Genomic DNA, 20,727 nt, shown 5'->3' with positions numbered 1-20,727 from the left:
ATCAAACGTTTTAGTTTTTTCACACTCCTGCAAGTTAAAATTGGAAAATAAATGCTGCAAAAGGATTCTTACGAAATGTTGATTCAAAGATCTTCAATTGAAAAATCCTCTCAATTTCAACATATGCATGAGCATGGACGCACATTTGAATCTGTAGTTTGACAGTGACAGTTATTTGTGAAACAAGATAACGGGCACAATGTGCAATCTACGCGCAGGTAGTTGCAAATGACTTTTGTGAAAATAAAACTAAAGCAGCTAAATGGAATTTTTTCTATTATTTACATCAGTGATATGTCAAAATGTCTGAAAAATCAGCTGTGAAAAAGGCCTATTATAGTGTCTCATTCATCACATAATGCAAGAGACCGAGTGCACAACTGCTGCATCAACAATACAGACCAACAAACGCATACACCTGTGTTTGATTGCAGGGACTGATTATCTTCAGAAATACCAAAAAGAAAATAATTCACGAACCCTTCTCTTTTATTTTTTCCTTGAACAAACCGCTAAACTGAGCAAAAACACTGGTTTTGAATCCACTTTTATCAGACTGTTCACTGACTGAATGGGTCTGCAGACACACCAGGAGATGATGGAGTCAGACACTGCAGCTTAGAGCTTCGTGCTGCAACTTTAAAAACCTGCTGAAACACAAATCAGAACAGAAAACAAACAAAAGCATTTTTTATTCATTTATTTATCAGGAGCCCATATGTAGAAATGGATTTCTGCCATTAAGTTAAGACAGAGGAGAAACTTTCAGAGAGGCATTGGGTAATTTGGTTACAAGGATCATGATTCCTGATTTAAGAAGAAAAGAGAAGTCTGACTGTTGTTTTGGAGGCACTTCAACAGAGAGAAAACATAGTGTGAAGGCTCAGAGACGGCCTTGTTCAGGCCAAGTGTGCACGATGCTTTTAAAAGCAAAGAAATGTGAAGCAGAGAGAGTTTGTGGAGCAAAGATGAAGACAGACAATCTCTCTCTCTCACTCACACACACACACACACACACACACACGCTTTCAAATACCTATAATCACTCCTCTCTGAACGTGTTTCTAGACCAACAAGATCAAAGCATCCCTTATAAAATCTGGAGTGTCCTTGAAAGAAAAGACTATTGAACAAAATACATTTATTTTATCTACATAAAACAGAGACGCAGCGTTCTAATACTGACCCAGTTAAGTAGATCTGGTATTGCTTTAACATCACTCATCCAGATTAAACAATCTTCTGTTCTGCAGTGTTCAGTTGCAGCACTAAACTAATATTCTTAAAGCTACCGCTGATATCTTGCCACTCGCTACATGTGCTTCACAATAAAAGCATTTTAATCTGAAGACCGTGGACTTTACTGTGAACTTGGAACTGGTGACGGTAAGTTTCACGGTTACCAAACAAAACAAAAACAGCTTTATTTTTCATGTTGAACAGAATATTTCCAATATGTTTTTATCCACAATAAATGAGTTTCAGTTTGGTTGTATTTTACAAAATGCACTGTGTATGGACTGTATCTCTATTAATAAAGTGGTTCCTTTCAGCTGCGTGTCTCTTGGTGAGATATCTGAAAAGGTTTCTCATTAAATTGGATTTGATCGAATGTACGAAGGATCAGCTGATCATGTGAGTGGATATTTACTGTGACAAGCTGCTGACTCAGCAGCAAAACAGGTTTACATTCAGGTGCTTTTTTCAGGAAGCTCTGCTGGAAATCTATTTTCTAATTGTTCGCTCCCAGAGAACCACAGCACCCAGCAGAGCAGAAAGAAAGTCTCAGCTGGGTGAGAAATGCTGGTAATTATTGCCAACGTTCCATCCAAAGTATGTTTGCGATGATAAAATAAGTTGATTGTGTTTGTTTTCAAGAGCGCTCGGCCTCCTGAGGCGGCGGGATGACAACGCCAGAGACGGGTCAACAGTCAAACAATAGACAGCAGAGAACCGAGTGTGAAGAAGGGGATGCAGGGAAATTGCCAAAGTGCTGTTTTCGCTGTGAGTTCATATCCAGGAGGCGAGCTGAAGTCAGATTCAAATTAACAAAATTATCTCAGCCACAAAAGGTAGAAACAATGAAGATGATTGAAAAACTAAAATGTGTGAGAGCGAAGAGTGAGAAACACTACCTCAGGAGCAGTTATGACAGCACCAAAGTGACTGATCGAATGGCCTCCTGTTGACAGATACGTCTGGTGTTTTCTATATCTTTCTTGTTATGAACAAATCCAGGACGGTGTAAGATTGACACACAGTCGTATTGCACGTCGTGAAATATTCACGACATACAATACATACACATTTCTTTTGTATCGCTCTGCCCAACCTCTTTTTCGGCAAGACATTCCGTTACAAAATCAAAGTTCCTCTAAAAAGTATTCAAAGGCAGACAGACACCATTCGAAATTTGTGTGCAGAAGTGAACTTTAAAGTTGAAGGAAAAAGCCCGATTCTATTTGCACGCTTGCTAACGTTCACTGTTCTGTTTGACATTCAAGGATTTGTACTTGACATGTGAACAGCATGAGCTGGTCAGACACATCATCACAAGCTCCTTTACAATATTAATCCCTCAGTTCATCCTGATAAGCTTGTCAGTCCTTTGTCAGCGGTCCTTTGTGTTTTTTGAACCATTGTGTTGATGCCCTTCTGATTTCTGTGACCCAATACCTCTTTCTGTGCCAAGCTGCAAGAAATCTCTTTGTATCAAAAACACAATTTTATATTTTGGTTTAATATTTCCTGGCTCTCATTTTCAAACGGAAGGCTGAGACTTATGGAACGGTGTCGTTGCTGAATGCTAACATATTCAGTAGGTAAAGCACAGGCAAATGGAGGACTGTAAACAACCTGTTTGTTCGTTGGACGTCTTGTTTGGCTTCTTTAATTTAATACTTTAATTTAACAAGATGTGAGGATTGATTGAGTCAGTATTCTAAATCCTCTTTCATGGCTGTTTTTTCGTTTTGACTTATTTATTTTATTGCTTTGTCAAGAAGATGAAAATGGCTTTAATATAAACAAGGTTATTCCTTGTCAGACCACGACAAAGAGTGATTTGATAAAGACAAAGAAATCACTAAAATATATCGGGTTCATTTTAAGAAGAATTTGAAATAGTTACGTTTAGGGAAAAAAACTCACGTTTGATCTTAAAACAACGAAATACAGTTCATTTGTGTGTCCACCACGAAAGATTATCCTACTTATTTCTACATTGGCATTGTTTTCGTCCTGAGCGACACAAAAAAAAAGACAATTTGTGTCCACGTACACAAAACCAATACATAAGTGACTGTTTCACAAACTCCCATGGTACTGGGCTTCTGACTCAGATCCTCTTCTTCAGTTCAGAGCGAGTCGGTAATGCAACGGAAGCTGTTCCATGAATGACAAATAACTTTAGCAGTTTACCAACAACAATAGTTTAGCCAGCTAGCTACGAACCCTTCATGGGCCAAACTCCAGTTGTTTTAATCAACTTCAGGAAGTCGAGTTGCGTTCCAGGAGCAGTTTAAACTCACACCCGCTGCCTGAGTTTCAGTGTGAAGTCAGGAGGTCTGTGAGAATATAAAGTCTTAAAAGAGGTACAGCTAGTGATCCAACAACTACGTCCTGAATACTAAACAATGCTCTCAAACTCATTAGGGCAAGATGTCCTTACATGAAGGACAGACTGAGGCTGAATATGTGTGTGATGACTTTTGAGTGTAATAAGTTATAGTAAGGCATTCAAACACACATTCATACAAATATCTGTCATTAAAGGTACAATATGTACAGGATTCAGATCATTATTATAGCAGCAAACAGCTGTTAGCTAAGATATGGTGGAGTTATGTTGACCTGAGCAGAGAATGAAGCAGCTCTCCCTCTGTGTGTGTTATCTGAGCTCGTGGCTTTGTCGACGTATAGCCGGTACTTTTAGTGCATGTTCGTGAATGTGAGCGTGCACCACTTGCTAGATCAGATCGGTCACAACAGCTGATCATTATACCTGACTGTCTATTGCATGGTCTACTGGCAATGGGAAAGGAGGCTATTGCCTATTTTTTGCATGTTTAAAAAATCCTAAATATATGTGCTAATTTTGCTGGAAAAGGGGTATTTGAGTTCGTAAGCTTCTGCCTGATTTCTCTTCTCTTCCTCGTCATTTCTTTCTACATATGAAGTTAAAAGTAGTTGTGTGGTAGAAGTTCACAGCCCACTCTCTGTGTTAACGTAATTGCACAAATAACAGCCCTGATGACTGTCATTACACTGTCAGCTGTGGCAGCAGCCACAACAAAAACATGCTAACAGCAATGTGTTGCGTGTACGCTGTGATTAATGTTTCCACCCACACTGACCACTTAATGTACACATTCAGCAGGAAAACTAAAAAACTCCAGCTTTCTCCTCAGCTCCTGAAAGTCATTTTCTTTTAAACAACAAGCACTTCATCTGTTACTGGGAAATGTTTTGCAAACCGAGTTTGATTTGAAATATAAATGTAATGTCCTCTCGGTGGAGTAAGTGATATGCATACTAATCCTCGGGTTGTTTCGGTCTGTCTCTGATGATGTGACAACACATGGCCTGTTCACGTCATTACATTGCAGCGTCTTAATAACACACAATTTTCTGTCAGTTGCCCGTCTCATCTAATGACACTTTGTTGTAGTGGAGACAAAGAAGACAAGAGATCATTTCTAAATCATTTAAAAACAATAAATTCAGTTGAACAGTTGAATGGGAACAAAGCCAGTCTCTACAAGTCTAATCCTGCAGTTTGTTATAAAACAGCCTGTTAAGCATGGTTACAATACAGGACAGAATCCAGGTAAATATCTCCTCTTCATCCATTCTCATTGTTTTCTCTTCTCCCATCTGTCCCCTAAAGACCTTCTACAGTGATTATACGACTCTGATTCCTTACATATCTTTCTCTAGTGTGTGTGTGTGTGTGTGTGTACCAAGTGCCAGTATGTTAATAGTGTCTACTGTAATTGGAAATAATGATTTAGTCTACTAACTGAACCTGATGATAACCACCAACAGAGACACAGACCTGTGATGATTTCACAAAAGAAAATATCTCTCCGCTTTATTTTTTGTTCTTTATTCTCTTAAAGGTACTTTAAATGCTGGACTGCAGTGGTGGATAGTAACTAAATACATTTACTCAAGTACTGTACTTAAGTACTACTTTGAGATACTTAAGTATTTCTATTTTATGCTGCTTTATATTGTACTCCTACATTTTGGAAGAGATCAATAATACAAAATATAAACAACAAATACACTATAAATTAAAGTAAAGATTAGACTTTATTGATCCACGGAGGAGGATTCACCGTCTACCTAGCAGTGTATATATGTGTACATAACTAAAATGAGCTCTTCAAGGTTGTATGCCTTCACCAACAGTCATGTTGGAGATTACACCCATGTCTGTCCAAAAGGTCATCATTTCATCATTGTATACTATTGGACATTTGTTTAATTCTTGAGTTATTGCCAAAAATGTTTTTTTATGAGGTCCCAATGACCTTTGACACACAAATCTTTGAATCCAAGTGGACATTTACGGCAAATTTGAAGAAATCCCCCCCCAGCTGTTCCTGAGATATCGCGTCCACGTGAATAGACGCACATGGACGGACAACTCGAAAAACATAACGCCTCCGGCCACGGATCACGCCAGCGCGGAGAAATAAATAATTAGCTCCATCACCAGCTGCAACATTAAACACTTTAATGCATCGATAATTGTAATCAAATATATATATATATATATATATAAATGGTCTATTCTGCATAACAATTACTTTTGCTACTTTTATGCAAATACTTTTGTACTAGGATTATCACTCATTGTATTTGGTCTGAAGGTAAATTATCCCTTATTATATTTACCTTTGTTTTCATGTGTTTGCTCTGTCTGATCTCATTGCCAAACCTTCTCATGTGTAAAACAGATTGCATGCCGGCTAATTAAACGTCTGTTTAAATATTTTTTGTTTAGCTCTGAACTGTTGTACAACAAAGGCAATTAAGACACGATGCCATGATGACAAAGTTCCCTGCAGCTCTGCACTGATACACACAGGAAGGTTTCTCTCTTTCTCTCAAATCTTTTTGTTGACGTTACACCAGTATTATTGACGTATCTAAGATGTCCAAGTGAACTGGCGAAAACAGGTTTGTTATTTACAGCACACATCAAGACAGTTTCAAAGTGACTTATGTGCAATTTTCCTAAAAATAAATGGAAGAAACTAAAGAAAACTGCACTAAAGATAGGAGAGGAACACATTTACTTCAACACACTGAGCTAGTTGGAGGCCTGCAAGTCTGAATAACTAAAAAAGCTGGAAAAGCTTTGAAAGAGTCGGATGCTGTGAGCCAAAGAGACATTTATTAATGAGGTCAATTTGTAATGGTGCGTTACAGATGTCAAAAACTAAACACAAAGGGAAAGAAATAACAGATGTGGAAGAACTTTTACTTAATTAAGTAAAAGTAGAAATACTATAATGTATATGTTCTTTGTTACAAGTAAAAGTAATCCGTTCCAAATCTTACTTAAGTTGCTTAATTGAACTTAAATAATTTTACCGAAAGGAATATTTAGAGACATGGCGGCTAAACTCAAAGTACAGAACCACATGTAACATGAAAACAGACCTGAACCTGATTTTCTTTCTTTCTTTTTTTAGTACTGAAGTCACACCGGCTGATTGGCATCAGCTGTTTCAAATACGCTTCACAATCATTGGCTTATTCACAGCTGTACAGGTTGGTCTGCTGATTAGCTGCTGCTGCAGCTCCCTCCCCCACCCAAACCTCCTTTTTGTATTATTCTTGATTAACTATGATTTATGTCGCTGTAGTTGGGATTAGCTCGGTCAGCAGAAACCTCGTTGCTGTTCAGAGTCTTTGAAAGCAAACAGCAGAGTCATTTCAAACTGCATAACTATTTGCTGTGAATGTGGCTGCAGCTAATGCTTCATTATTGATTAACCTCCTGTTTGTTGCCTTCATTAATCTTTTAGTCTATAACAGTGTTTCCCAATTTTTTTTCTGGGGAACCACTTTGTAAAGATGACAACATAAACACCACCCAGTTCTATAAATTGTGAGAAGACATACATGGACACCAACCATTCCGAAGAGATATAGATTTGAAAAATCACAATTCTGTTTTACGCATGTGTTATTGAAAACCTGCACATGTTAAATACTTTATTAATGAGACCAAAGAATTGTCTTTATGCTCTTAACAGGCTCTTGTTTCTTTCCTCTCATAACTAAAACAAATAGACTCTAGCCTTTCATATTAAATTACATTTTATAAGTAGGCTACAATCATCAGAACAATACGAATATTAAGGCTCCCTCGTGTGGCTTAAAAGAGTACTGCGGACATAAATAGGTATATTTTAAAAATGATAATGGAATTTATTTGGCAGCCCTAATAAAATGAGAATTTGGGAATGACCGGTCAATAAAATGTCAGGGAATAGTGAAAAATATCCAAGGTCACATCTTTAAATGTCTTGTTTTGTCTTCAACACTCCAAAATCCAAAGATATTCAGTCAGTAATGAAATAATTGGGGAAAATTTGATTAGGTTTATTTGTTTGTTTTTTTGCAGTGAGACAAAGGCCCTTCCCCCTCAAAGACAGAGGCATGTACAGACACTGCGGTTCCATTAAAAGAAATAAAGTGTGTAAGAACTGTTCACTGAATATTAATGAGTGGCTGATTGCTCTTTTTTAAAAGCTCCTTCTTTAGCTGCTTAGCTCTTTGTCTTCTTTCTTTAGTGGCTCCGTCACTGTAAACAAAGTGCAGCGGTCAACATCTATTAAGCTTCGCTCATATATCAAGTTAAGCAACTATGAGCTCCAAGATATCTTATGTTACACTATGAAACCATTCATGAACAGTTCACACTTAAGAAAGGCATGAAGTCATTATATAAGCAGCAATTACATTATCTGTTGTTGAATTAACTCATTAATCAGGACCAATTAAAAAGGAAACATAAACAGTGTGACCTATGTTTTTAGGCAAAGGCAAAGGAGCAAAAAGGGGAAGTTGCTTTAAGCAACTAAAGTCAATGCAGACTGTTCCCAAAGCAAAACACAAAAACACAAGTCATCAGGGAGGGACATGACTGGGCAGCAGAGACCAATATAACTACATGATTAGTCAATTCCAGTGAATAGAATGGCAAGATAAAACGGTGGCAATGTGAGGGCGAGTACGATCAACGCTGCTCTAAACACTGAAGCTGCTCAGGGCCTGAGAAAAAAACACATGAACTGAAGGTACGTGAATACACACAGTTCAATCAACATGTCTGCACGTTATTATTGTGACCCTGCAGACATTTAAACACAACGTGTTTAGACGGTCGTCCATGTGAGGAGCTGACGGGCGTCTTCAGTGGATTGAAAAGGGAGTGTCGTCCCCCGTGAGCGTACCAAATGTGCTCGATCCAAATTACAGCGTGCCAAAGCAGTGTGTCATCATAAGCCCTAATTATTCAACATTAATTACATGCTGCTCTCAGGAGTAAGTAGAAAAGTTTGCATGCGTGAACATCTTCAAAGATCGACAGCCAGGAATGAGAAAGTCTGTCATTCTACTTTCGCTTAGACTTTGGATCAACGGGACGGTTGCCATTTTTAGAAGTACACATTTTATGTTTTTGGAATGTTGGTGATATTTTCTTCAGGTAAATTCAATTAACCTTCACTGTATTTGAGTGGAGAGAGAATTCTCAAAGTCTGGAAAAATAAAACAAAATCTATTGGAGGGGAGTAAGAAATTATTATCCTATTATTTGTTTTTAATGATTTGGGTGAACCCCACCACGAGGACAGGGCTTATGAGTTGCCAAATGTATAAAAGGCCATGAGACTGCAGGTCCGTGTACACAGATTGAAAAGAAAGAGAATCAAGAGGAGAGTATATGTTGAAAGAATTAAGTCAATAATGCTCAAACGAAAGTCTAAAGTGACTGGACTTCAAACTTCTTGATGAAATTCATAATTTTTGCAGTAAATTGTCCCAGTTCTGGCCCCAATACTGGTCTACTAAATATCTTTGAGGCATATCACATTTTCCGACTATCTAAACTATTATTAAACATAATTAGTTTTTATTTCTAAGTCATGCCAAACTTTTGACGCATCCCACACTGGAAATACAGGAGGCTGCTGTATGTCAGACCTCAAAAATAATATGTTGATTCCAGGACGGTTTATTACGATCGGAAGAGTTTTTGAATGTCACAATTACACGGAAATTATATATGAAGGGTTTTTCAATGCTGATTCCAATTTTCTTTATTCAAATTCTGCTTTTTTTCAGCAAAAATAGGATCAAATTTAAATTTAGCAGTATCCATCCTGGGAATATGGAGAAGGTTTGGAACCAGCATTTGCCTGAATTTATTATAGTGTGGTAAGATTTACTGAAAATATATATAGCTTAAATATGTACATTTTTAACACATCGTGCACCAAATGGCAGATTAAAATTCACACAACGAGCAAAATTTCTATCCTGACAAAAGGTTTAATTCCTCATCTCCACTGATTCCGCTGTTTGTGTGAATAATAGAAATGGCACAAAAATCAGCTTTCCTTCTTTCAACATATTTAAACACAGGGTATTATATAAGATGTTAGCTATTGTACTGCTTTAAAACAACTCTGGAGTCTGCACTCACCTCTCTATCTCTACTGTCTCAGGTGTTCATCTGCTAACCTGCCGGTTACTCCTGCTCCCCTCCACACTCTTATTTTGACATTTTCCTTCCACATCTTGACCTTTTGCCCTGCTGTCTCACATCTGGCCAGCAGAGCTTGATAATGGTTCTGCCCTTTTGTTTGCATCTGTTTCGTTTTGTTCCGTCTGGTCATGCGAGAGAGAAGAAGGCTGATGATTTTGAATGCCTGCCTGCCTGCCTGCTGCTGCAACTCTGTGTTTTTTTGTTTTTTTTGTTAAGGCCGCTTTGTTTTTGCGCTCTGCAGCTCAGAGACACACAAAAAGAAATAATCTCCTCTATCTCATGCAGTTGCGCACAAATGGATGAGCACAACACTGGCTATTTTCCACTTGTGATGCTCTATCTCACTTTCTGTCCAGATCCCTTCCTCATCCTTTCTTCTAGCGAGCGAGGAATTAGAGGTTGTTTTTGCTCAGGGCGACTGCCTCATCAAGGCGGCTGCGAAACCAGCGTCTGAGGACTTTTCCACCGTTATATAAGACTTGTTACACCCGCCCTACTTCTCAGAGTAAAAAGTGAGCTCAGATTATCAAAGCCTAAACTGTGTCCAGAGCCTTTCAGAGGGCTTTGGCTCTAACGGGAATGTCCTCCACAGCAACATAACGCAGAATTTCCTCAGCCATGTTTGATCTATTTAACCTTTTCTGTCTCTGTCGTTTGTTTGTTGGCATTTGGTCTATGTCGGTGATTCAACAGTTCAACAATCGTGTCATCGTGTAATCACTTTATCTGTAGTTGCCCTTCTGGTTAGGGGGTCTAATGAGGGCGATGTCAATGGCGTATGCACCCTGGAGTACACAATGTAAACCAAAAATGTTAGCAAAAACAAGAGGGTTAAAGTTGCTCCTGGAAAATGATCCAGGAGTCAGTCATCTTCTTGAAGTCGCTCAAAATTTCATGTCAGATTTCAGATATTCTTTTAGAAACTAAAATATTGATTTCTAATGATGTCTCATGTTTTTTTGTTGGTTTGGAGCTGTGTCAGATAAGGCTTTTACGGTCTCCTTCAGCTTTTATTTTTCGATTGAGGTGAGCCACTCTGCCCCTGCCAATCAATACATCAATCAGAATCATGCACACTCCTATAGTTAGCATGAACAGCACAGGCCACAACGGCTAAACAAAGAAAATGACACAAGGCACTTGAATAGAAAATAAGACAACGTCACAGATTTGCTGTGTTTGGCTTCTTCTGAGATTGTTTCTGAATAACTGCATCAGCACATGATTTAAAGTCATCACTTGTGTTAAGGAGACAGATCATGCTCATTTATTGGTCCATACTTTGGGTTTCCACTACAACACGTTTACATGCTTTAAATGTTCAAAAACCTCCCTGACTGTCTGTCTGAATACACCTGTATTCACCTTCTATTTTAATGCATTTTAAAGGAATTCAGTCACTCGGCAACAACTTGGGCTCGTGTTTACTTTCTGTCAGCTGACGTCATTCACATCATACTGCAACAAGGAACCTTTTTATACATTTCTTGCACTGCAACGGGAAATACACTGGGACACATTTAGAATGTTTACTTTCAAACTGTGAAACGATAAATTTAGCGTGTAGTTCACATCCCAATCCTGACTGCTCATTTAAACACTCAGTTTCTGAATAGTCCTCCATGGACGGAGCGTTTTTATGCTTTCAAAGTATTTATACAGCACTTAGACCTGCTTTTTTTAAATGAAAAACACATGAAAATCTCACTTTCCAGTGTGAATCCAGGAAAGAAACAGAGTAAATCTCTAAATCTCATCCTGCTGCTGCCCGTCCAAAGAAAGACGTCAAAACCTGAGAACTTTGAGACAGACGTGTTTGTCCTCTGTCTATCATACTGTATACACTCTGAGAGGAAAGCCAATCACATGGATGAACAGGGAGAATAAAGCAGGAGTGAGGGAGAGGAGGGAGAAAATAAACCCCAAAATTGAGAAAAATCCATATGACTGTTATTTCTGTGCCTCTAAAGAGCAGAGGTGGGACTGGAACAGGAACAGAGATTTTCTCTGGCAAACTGGTTGACTCGGCAAGCTGCCACTGAGCTCATACTGGAATACTCTGTTCCCATAGGTGCTCTGTTTTCCACTGTTGCCTATAGTGACCAAAGGACCAAAGGCTGAGAGAGACTTTACCACAAGAGGCATTGATTACTGAAGCAACTGAATTAAAATAACCCTGTCGTGACTGAAAGGAGGGGGGTTGAGTGGAGGCCGTTTTATGCTAAAAACTATTTGAGTGTGTGACGAGGTTTGCAAGTGCACATCAAACAGATACAGTTATGTCCAGCTCACTTAAAACCACTTAAGGTGTTTGTATTCTCCTAAAGCTACCAATCAATCAAGCTTACTGCCGTTGTGTAATGTAAAATGACGTTCAATTGAAGGTCCCGGAAGAACAAGTAAGATATATAAATGGATTGAGCTGCTAATTTCACAGCTTCAGCAGTAATCTGATAGCACAAACAGTGAATGGGATTTCAGAATGAAGACTAAGAATAATTAGGAATATGTTACGAATGTGATCAACACATTACATCTGGAGAAATCAAATTACTGTGAAAACCTTCTTGGCAGTCCATCCATTAATTGTTGAGATATTTCAGTCTGGACCAAAGTGGAAGGCCCGATAGGCCGACACCTCCTTCCCTGGAGCCACGCTGCGACCTTGGCTAAAAACAAGACAGTCCCCAGAGCTTCGTCAAACTGCCGAGGAGATGAGACGGCTCCAGATACGGTAACACGTACCGATACAACACTATGGTACATGTGCTCCTTACAAATGCTGCACTGCGGAAAAATACAAGTTCTGGCTTGTTTTGTGGTGCTAAACGGACAACTCCTGTAAAGTCACTTCACAGACATTTTAGTATTAAAACAATGAAAAAAAAAAGCAGATAATTATTTGATATGACTGACTCATATTAACTTAAGATGAATGTTGGAGTAAATTCACATTGGAAACATGTTATGAAGATATCTTTAATGTCCAGTATGGACAGGAGGAATGATTACAGCAAACGAACTCTGTTCCGATGTTTACCACCTGACAACTGTTTTAAGACCGACTTGAAAAATTGTGAACCTGACCTTTAAGTTTTTTGATGACAAGCCGTGACTTCGTCACAAATCTCTATTGTAATTGTGTACCATCTCTCTAAATCTTTTAATTTGTACTGCACCTGTTCCTGTTGGCAACAGTGTTGGAAACTTTTGACTGTTTTTCATAGTAGTGCGCAAAAAAGAAGTGATTTCAAACCAACTTACATGAGGGTTTTGGAGGATATGTTTCAGCTGACCTTCCAACACAATGAATAAAGAACAGCATCGCCACCATTTCTATTTGTGTGTTCCCTGTTTACAATTACAAGTTTGCCAATTAGCTAAAGTTGCTCTCTAAAGGATTCTGCTAGTTCTTTGGTTCCTAAACCTTTCACACTGCAGTAAATTTAACTCCACTGATTAACTATTTTTTGCCTCCGAAGCAGCTCAGCCACTGACAAATGTTGACATTTGCTAATAGCAGATGTGATGAACTGCAAAAATCCTCTCGGAGTTTAAATCGTCTGTATGCTGACTTGAGTCACAGTCCAACAAACCGTAGAGTGCCTTCACCTTTAAAAGCATTTTGTTTCAAAGTGCCATCGATCTCTTCGGGGGAAAATAAATGTCTTCTTGAATATCTCCCGAGAAATCGGCCAAAGATGCAGAAGCCATCTGTTAAAAGGAGCCAATCTCAATATTTATCTGTGTTTTAGATGGGAGATAATTCAAATAGAAGCTCTCAACTGTACATTTCAACTATCATGGGTGCAAATTCTAGTCAAGTGAAACCCCTAAGTTATTCAAGCTCTTTAAACCAGCGAGAAGAGTGTCAGGAGGATTGTGTAAGGTGAGAAAGCACATCAGTCTGTCAAGTTTATTTTGACAGCTCATCCCCGGGGAGTGCTTCACAAAAACAAGAGCGAGGACAGGAAGGAGCAAACCCAAACTACACAGTATGAAATGATATTTGCCTTCTGTATTTTCATGTATAATTTAGGAATCAAGCTCTTTGTCCACTGTGTCCACACAGCCTCAGTGGTTAGGCTAATCCCAAATTTCCCAAGACAATTGAAATGTTTATTTTAGTCAAATAGATAGAACTTGATCTGCTAAATCCTCACTGGGCCAACTGACAAGATAAACACGTCAGCCAAAACAGTATTTGGCTGGTAAGCCGACGAGTATTTCACATGCTCAATATGCTACGTCATATCAAATTTATGACTGTACTCCATCACTGGGTAAAGTATAGTGACTCAGAGGAGAATAATCCTGACAACAACGCTCATAATGTGTCCCAAAATGGGATTCAGAGAGCAATGACAAATTCTGAAATGTGGATAGAAGGTTTCTGGGGTTGTTGTTTCACAAGAGAAATCTTTTTAATGTTGGACATTTTTTCATTAGCCTCTGGCAAAAACAGGACAAAGGGGGCCGTTCAAAAACGCCTTTCACGTCGCTTTCTTCCTTTTATCGAAGGTGCTTTGGGGGTTGCACTACTGTCGCGCTTGCCATCTCTAAGTAACCAAAATCTGCGTGCTGCGAGGATGATGATGGAGTTGCGATGATTTAGCAGTAAGTCTGAAAAATAGGCTCTTGGAAATACTTGTGCATGTGAACACAGAGTCTAACAGTCTACAGCCATGCTAGCAGCTTTGTGAGACTGTACTGAACTAGACACACTGGTGCATTAAATGCTATGAATGGCAACTTGTTCACAATAATATGCTTACATGCTGCTTATAAGTGTTTACCATCTTAGCATGTTAGCATGCTAACACTTGCTGATTAGCATTAAACACAAAGGACAGCTGAGGATGATGGGAATATCATTAGTTCTGCAGGTATTTGGTCATAAACCAAACGATTGAACACATTTTAAGCTTGACCTGATGATGGAGAGAGAAAAAATAGTCAGAGGATCACAAAAGTTATAATGTCCTCCTTAGAGGTGAAGCTGCATTTCCACCTCATTTACAACCAAAGAGCGTGGGGGTTGAAATGTACAGAATAGCACACACTGAGCACATCATAGACAAAAGCAGTCAAGGTGCAGCAGATGGCAGTTGCAGATCCGGGTAGAAGACGTGATCAAATTGTTGCTTTCCTGGAGGATTGATGGGCATCGATGCTTGAATCAGGACAGTGGTTTTAACATGCATTACACTCGGCTGTTGTATGTCGACCTTTAGGGGAAGTAGATGTCCCATTACATTTGTTCATAGACATCTTTGCTGGATTCACAGTTAGTTAGAAAATATCTGGTTCTTAAATAAATAAAAAGTCAAAGGTACAAGCCTATCTCCCCATTCCCGACTTTACTCTAGGTTAGCATAGATGAAAGAACAAAGACACTGAAGATGTTTTCACTCTTCTTGCGACTGGCTTCGGCACACATTTGATTGATGGTTCATCTATCCGAATCATGTTTCATGAGTTTACACTTCCCGCTGCTCGAGGGCCTTAATTCTTCAGTGCTACATTGACGTAATTTGCAGTTGCTTTTACCTTGTTTATCGTAATCATACTATATTGTCACGTATCGTCTCAACTAGTTTAATATATGATGGCAATACTGAAATGACCACCTGCGATTCCACCTGTTATTTCATGCATGAGTGCCCTTAACCTCAGCAATGACCCCATTAATAATCTAATCTTCACAGCCAGGACATCAACCACAAACCAATCTATGCCCTCATTAATAACCATTCACATCCTCATCTCTGGATTTCCTCCCATAATCTTCTTATGACCTATCCCATGGCCACCAACTCACTCTCTGATATTATCGCGTGCCCTCTCACCCTGAAACAATGCTGTGTTTGCTCTCTAAATCAGTAAATGAATGTGAATCGCCGATCCTGAGTAGCAACATGAGAAAATAACTGCGGCATGCGTTTGTTTTTGGCGTCGGCGTGGCTAATGACTTCTTTTGTCTTCTCATTAAAGAGCGGGGTAGGCGAGTAATAAGCACCGGGGGTCGTTCTTTTTGGAAGTGCTCTTCCTTCTGACTAATTTACCGCTGCTCGTTCTCATGCAAATGAATTTGGTACTTAGGGCTTAAAGCCCCTTATGTGAGCAGCGGCTCGTGACATCTCCAGAGACACAGGGGGAAGCTCAGGGAGGCAGAAGGGCCAGGATCAGCTGGAAATGGGCAACAGTGAAGGACAGTGGATGGTGTGTACGTGTGTGTGTGCGTGTGCGTGTGTGCGTGTGAGTGTGTGTGTGTGACAGATAAACAGAAAAAAATGAGGGCGAGCAGAGAGGAAACATTCAGCTTCCTGAAGCTGACCGAGGGAAGCATTAGTCAGCTGCCACCTGAACCACCAGCAGAGGGACATCAGTGTTCAAGTACAGAGGAGAGAAGAGCTGCAGGCTTCTGAAGTTATGGTTCCAGACTTAACGATTTATTCTTCATGCTGGTATCATGGTTTTAATGATGGAAATGTCAGTCTATCGGTCGATCCACCACTTTGGTTCAGACTGAAATATCTCAACAACTCTTGGATGGATTGCCATGAAATCTTGCAGAAGCATTCATTAATCCTCACTTCTCTTCCAGCGCTGACATTTGTGGTTCAGAGTGAAATATATTTCCAACTGTTTCATGGATTGCAACGGAATTTGCTGCAGATATTGAAATTGTTAAAATGTTCACTCAGCTCCTTGGATGGATTGGTACCAAATATTACACAGATATCTTACGGACTTGTAAAGATGAGGTTAACTTTTTTTTCTTTCAAGTCAATTGTCTCAACAGCTATTGTCTGGTTTGCTATGACATTTGATTAAATGGGATTCAGATTCTATATAATATTTTGATAGAGACCCATACTTTGGGTTACGGCAACATACCTGCAGAACTAATGACATTACCATCAGCCTCAGGTGTACTTTGTGTTTAGCAGGCAACAATGTACGCATGTGCATTATTTGAAGGGCTAACGGTCTCTTGCAAAAGTTGCCCCAGTATCACTGCTCTTGTCAAATTTAAAACCTGTTACCCCATCGGCTAAATACTGAACTTCCACTACTTTGTATGTCACGGTTAAACTGGTGTGTCTGGCAGTCTGCTGTGTGCACTGTATGTAAAGGGAGCTAGGAGGCGACAGGGCGCATGGACACTCAAAACAGGGTGGTAGGTGGTGGGTTGGGTGGTCAACATGGGCCCAACAGCAAGGTCTCCTCTCACTTCGTCTTTTCTTGCCATGACTGCTTCTTTCAATCCACTTTACATGCAGATATTTTTTCAGCATTTCTTCCTGTGGCTCCTTTCTTCATCCCCCTAAACTCACTGGTTTTGCAGCTTTCTGTGTGCATTGAAGCGGCACTCAAAATAAACACATCACTGTCAACAACAACACTGAACACGGCCATCAGCGCTGTTCTCCATCTGCCCACGAGAGTCACGCATGTCACAGCAGACATGAGAGTGAAAACAAAGCATTAAAAGGAAGTGTCAGATTTCTTTTGTCATTTCTTTTCTTCATGCTGTCATTCCAATAACATTTGGGCCACTTTACTCTGCAGAGCGAGTGAAGCCTGAAACATGCAGGCAGGTGCAGTTTGTTTTGTCAGACAACAATTCAAACACTCTGAGGGGAAAACGACTGTGTGCCTGTTGGACTCGAGTCAGCAACACACCAAATGTCAACTTAATAAGGCTCAATATCAGCGTCGCGCAAAGCTTACCGTAGAGAATGGTCACCATGGAGACCGGCATGACCAGAATGCCGAGGAGCATGTCGGCGACCGCCAGAGACATCAAGAAATAGTTGGTGGCATTCTGCAGCTTCTTCTCCAGGGACACAGCCAGGATCACCAGGATGTTGCCCATGACTGTGACGGCGATGACGAGTAAAATCAAAAGCGCTGCCCAGTTCTTCTCTACCGCCATCTCTTGTTGAGGACAATGAGACCCGTAAATCCTCCCGCCCTCCTCGCCATAAACTCCTCCGACGTTACGGTAAGACAAGTTCCCTAACTGTACGTCAATGCCATTACGGGGCGCGCCATTCCCGTGACACCCCGGGTTTGTCACGTTATTGATTCGCAGGGTGATTTCCTCAAATCTACGTGGAGACCAGGTATTGGACTCCAGAGTGGTTACGACTCTGACGGTGTTGGAGATCAACTCTGACACGTTGCCACCACGCAGGTTCATGGTGTCGGCTCGGTGAGGGCGTCACAGCCAGAGACAGAAACGCCTCAGGACTGCTGCCTGGAAAATGGGTCAGAGTGGAGACAGAAAGAGGGAAGTCTTGTCATCATTTACTCACTCTCCAAATCCTCTCCCCAGGTGAATGCCATCAATATAACACCATATAGCACTCGAGTAATGAATTATATTTCAATATGTGCTGTCACGTATTTACTTCATCATCTCAAATCGTCTGTCAAAGGATCAACAGATGACGATCTTGTCCGCAGCGGCAAACAAAAATAGCTGCTTAATTCAGCATAACAAAAAGCGCAGCTGTTCAAGCTCAAAGGACAATTTTCAATGGATAGAAATTAAATTGTTTGGTTAATACCGTGACTGTGTGCAGCCCGTCCCACAGCACTGGAAAAACAAACAGGAAGAATAGTTCCAGTTGGGCTCTGCTCGAAATATTCCAAACCAAATGTTGGAGTGACTTTGACTCACATGTTTTCAGTCATTTAAAAAAAAAGAAAAACCTCTTCTCATCTTCCGATTATAGAATCCATTTGAAGCTGGAGCGATGGGGGACACAGTTGCAGGTTTCTCATCCTTGAAGTCTGGGCTTGTCAAAGCTGCACTCATGATAAAAACATTAGGCCCATCTCAATCCCCAGATCTTACAAATCTGAATTTCATGTCCTCCAAGTCTCTGTCTCTTTTCAAACAGACAAAGCTTGACCTTTAGTCTTTGATTGTCATGATGCAAACATCCAAGAATGGTTGGAAAAAAATCACTAATCTTTTCATTTTCACTCTTAAATTACACACGCAGAGAAACACGTAACTTATTTCAGTTTGAAGCCGATCTTAAGAGGTCTTCTTTGTCATGGTGGGCTTCCCCTCCACTACATACCTGCACAGATGTAATTGCTGCGTGTGTGCGTGGTCATGAATGTGTGTGGAAATCCTCTAGTGTCCTTGCTGTTTTGTCCCAACTCATCCCTGCACCTGTGAGAGTGCGTCGGCAGCCGACAAAGATTGATGATGAACATGATGATATTTGACATGTGTGTATAACCTCAAGACACTTCGCTAACTTTCTCCTCTCTGTTGCCCCTTCACAGACATTCAGTTGGTCGATAAAAAAGTCCCAACAGGAAAAAACATCCCTGTTTTCCAAAAGCCAGAGATCTTAAGTATTCTAATTTTTCCTCCTCCTGCTTTCATAAGCCCTCAGTTGAGAATGTCAGTCACTCTTCAAATCCTCCACAAACCAACGCAGATCTGGTTCGGTATTCCTTCAGCTCCAACAAAAATCGTCAGGTTCTTAAAACCTTCATCTTTCCCTCTAAGGATATTTCCACATCTCTTTCCTTAAGAAAAACAAATAGAAGAAGAAAGAAGTCTCCTGTTCCTTATTTGAAACCGTCAGCACGCAGGAGAGGTTTCCTGCAGATTTCAGGATTCCAGAGAGAGTCGGTAAGTTGTTGAGTCGTCTTCAGTGATGATCAGGAGCTGAATGATTTTCTGCTATCACTCTCCTCACGCTGCTTCTCACATTCAGCCCCTCACTCTCTCCGCAGCTCTCTCACTGCGCTCGCTCTCTCTCGCTCTCTCTCTTTACCCAGGGTCTCTCTCCCTTGTTCCGTATTGGCTCTCTCTCTCTATCTTAAGCGTCTCTAATTCGCTCTCACATTCGGTGCATCCTTTTCTCTCTTTTGCTGAGTCTGAAAGTCCTGTACTCTCTGGTTTTTCTCACTCAACTGTGCTCTCTGTCTCTCTGCCTGCATACATATATATACATATATATATACACGTACAGTATATGTATTAAATAATACTAATTAATTGAAGGGCTCAGTCATATCTCATCACTGTCGTCTCATTAGTCAGGTTTATTCAAGAGCATGGTCTTTAAATTTGAGACCATGACTCATTAATTTTACTTCATAAAACCCATAAATCCTGTGCTCACACTCAAATAGCCCCTGCTTGCGCTTGGATTTTAGGTCAAACTGTATGCTTAGACTCAGTTATGTTATTGCTTGCACAGAATTCCTTCTTTCCAGCTTCAGCCCTTCTCCTCACACCTGGGCTGCTTGTGTGCTCATGAAACATGTGCACAAAAAAACGTAAGCTTGATGCATAGTTAAGATAAGCTCTGTAGTGCTCCGCTATGTTTTTTGTGAGTGAAGGTCTGCTGCCATAGCATAAAAACGCAGAAGCAGCCTGAGTGTGAGGAGAAGGGCTGAAGGTGGAGCTCAAGGAATCTGTGCAGGCTACAGAATATACAGTTTGAGCAGAATCAGAGCAAATCCAAGTGCAATAGCAGTTATTTCAGTGCTAGGACAGGGTTTTGAGGGAAAGCATTACAAAATCTGACTGTAAAATCAACGAGTCATGTTCTCACATTGAAAATATCATGTTCTTATATAGAGATTGGAAAAAATTGCATTGGTACCAACTGTCGCTTAAATTTTAACCGAATTTCCAGGAAAGAAATGCAAATGTCTGCTTGTTTCCATCCACTACTTGTAAGGTGAAGATCATGTAAATGGCACTGGACCGTCGTGAAGATTATTTCCTCTTCTCGTGACGCCCTTATATCCTTATAGCTGTTTTTCCTTCAGCATCGTGCAGTCAACCAGAGAAGAAGAAAGGAAAATGAAGAGGTCTAGCGGTGTCCGTTGGTGTACCGGCTGCCTCATGGTCTACTTCCTCCCGTCGGACCTTCATCCAAGTTGCG

At 40.2% G+C, this 20,727-nt stretch overlaps 1 protein-coding gene across 2 annotated transcripts in view; it reads right to left on the bottom strand.

Annotated features, from left to right (window-relative positions):
• The window catches only part of htr2aa (5-hydroxytryptamine (serotonin) receptor 2A, genome duplicate a), a 41,848-nt gene extending 22,324 nt beyond the window's left edge, over nucleotides 1-19,524 (bottom strand). The window contains exons 1-2 of one of the 2 annotated variants that reach the window (XM_031873328.1): nucleotides 18,373-19,524; nucleotides 17,531-18,059 (exon numbers count right to left, since the gene is read on the bottom strand). In XM_031873328.1, coding sequence (XP_031729188.1) covers nucleotides 17,531-18,002 — 472 coding nt within the window. In that variant the 5' untranslated portion in view covers nucleotides 18,003-18,059; nucleotides 18,373-19,524. Of the gene's footprint in view, nucleotides 1-17,530 lie in introns of both variants that reach the window. The other variant, XM_031873327.1, reaches the window with a different exon arrangement.
• Between the last annotated feature and the right edge of the window lie 1,203 nt (nucleotides 19,525-20,727).

This window comes from Anarrhichthys ocellatus, unplaced genomic scaffold, assembly GCF_004355925.1.
Source record: "Anarrhichthys ocellatus isolate YVR2014 unplaced genomic scaffold, GSC_Weel_1.0 scaffold71, whole genome shotgun sequence".
Lineage (NCBI taxonomy): Eukaryota > Metazoa > Chordata > Actinopteri > Perciformes > Anarhichadidae > Anarrhichthys > Anarrhichthys ocellatus.
This window is presented reverse-complemented; position numbering and strand designations above follow the sequence as displayed.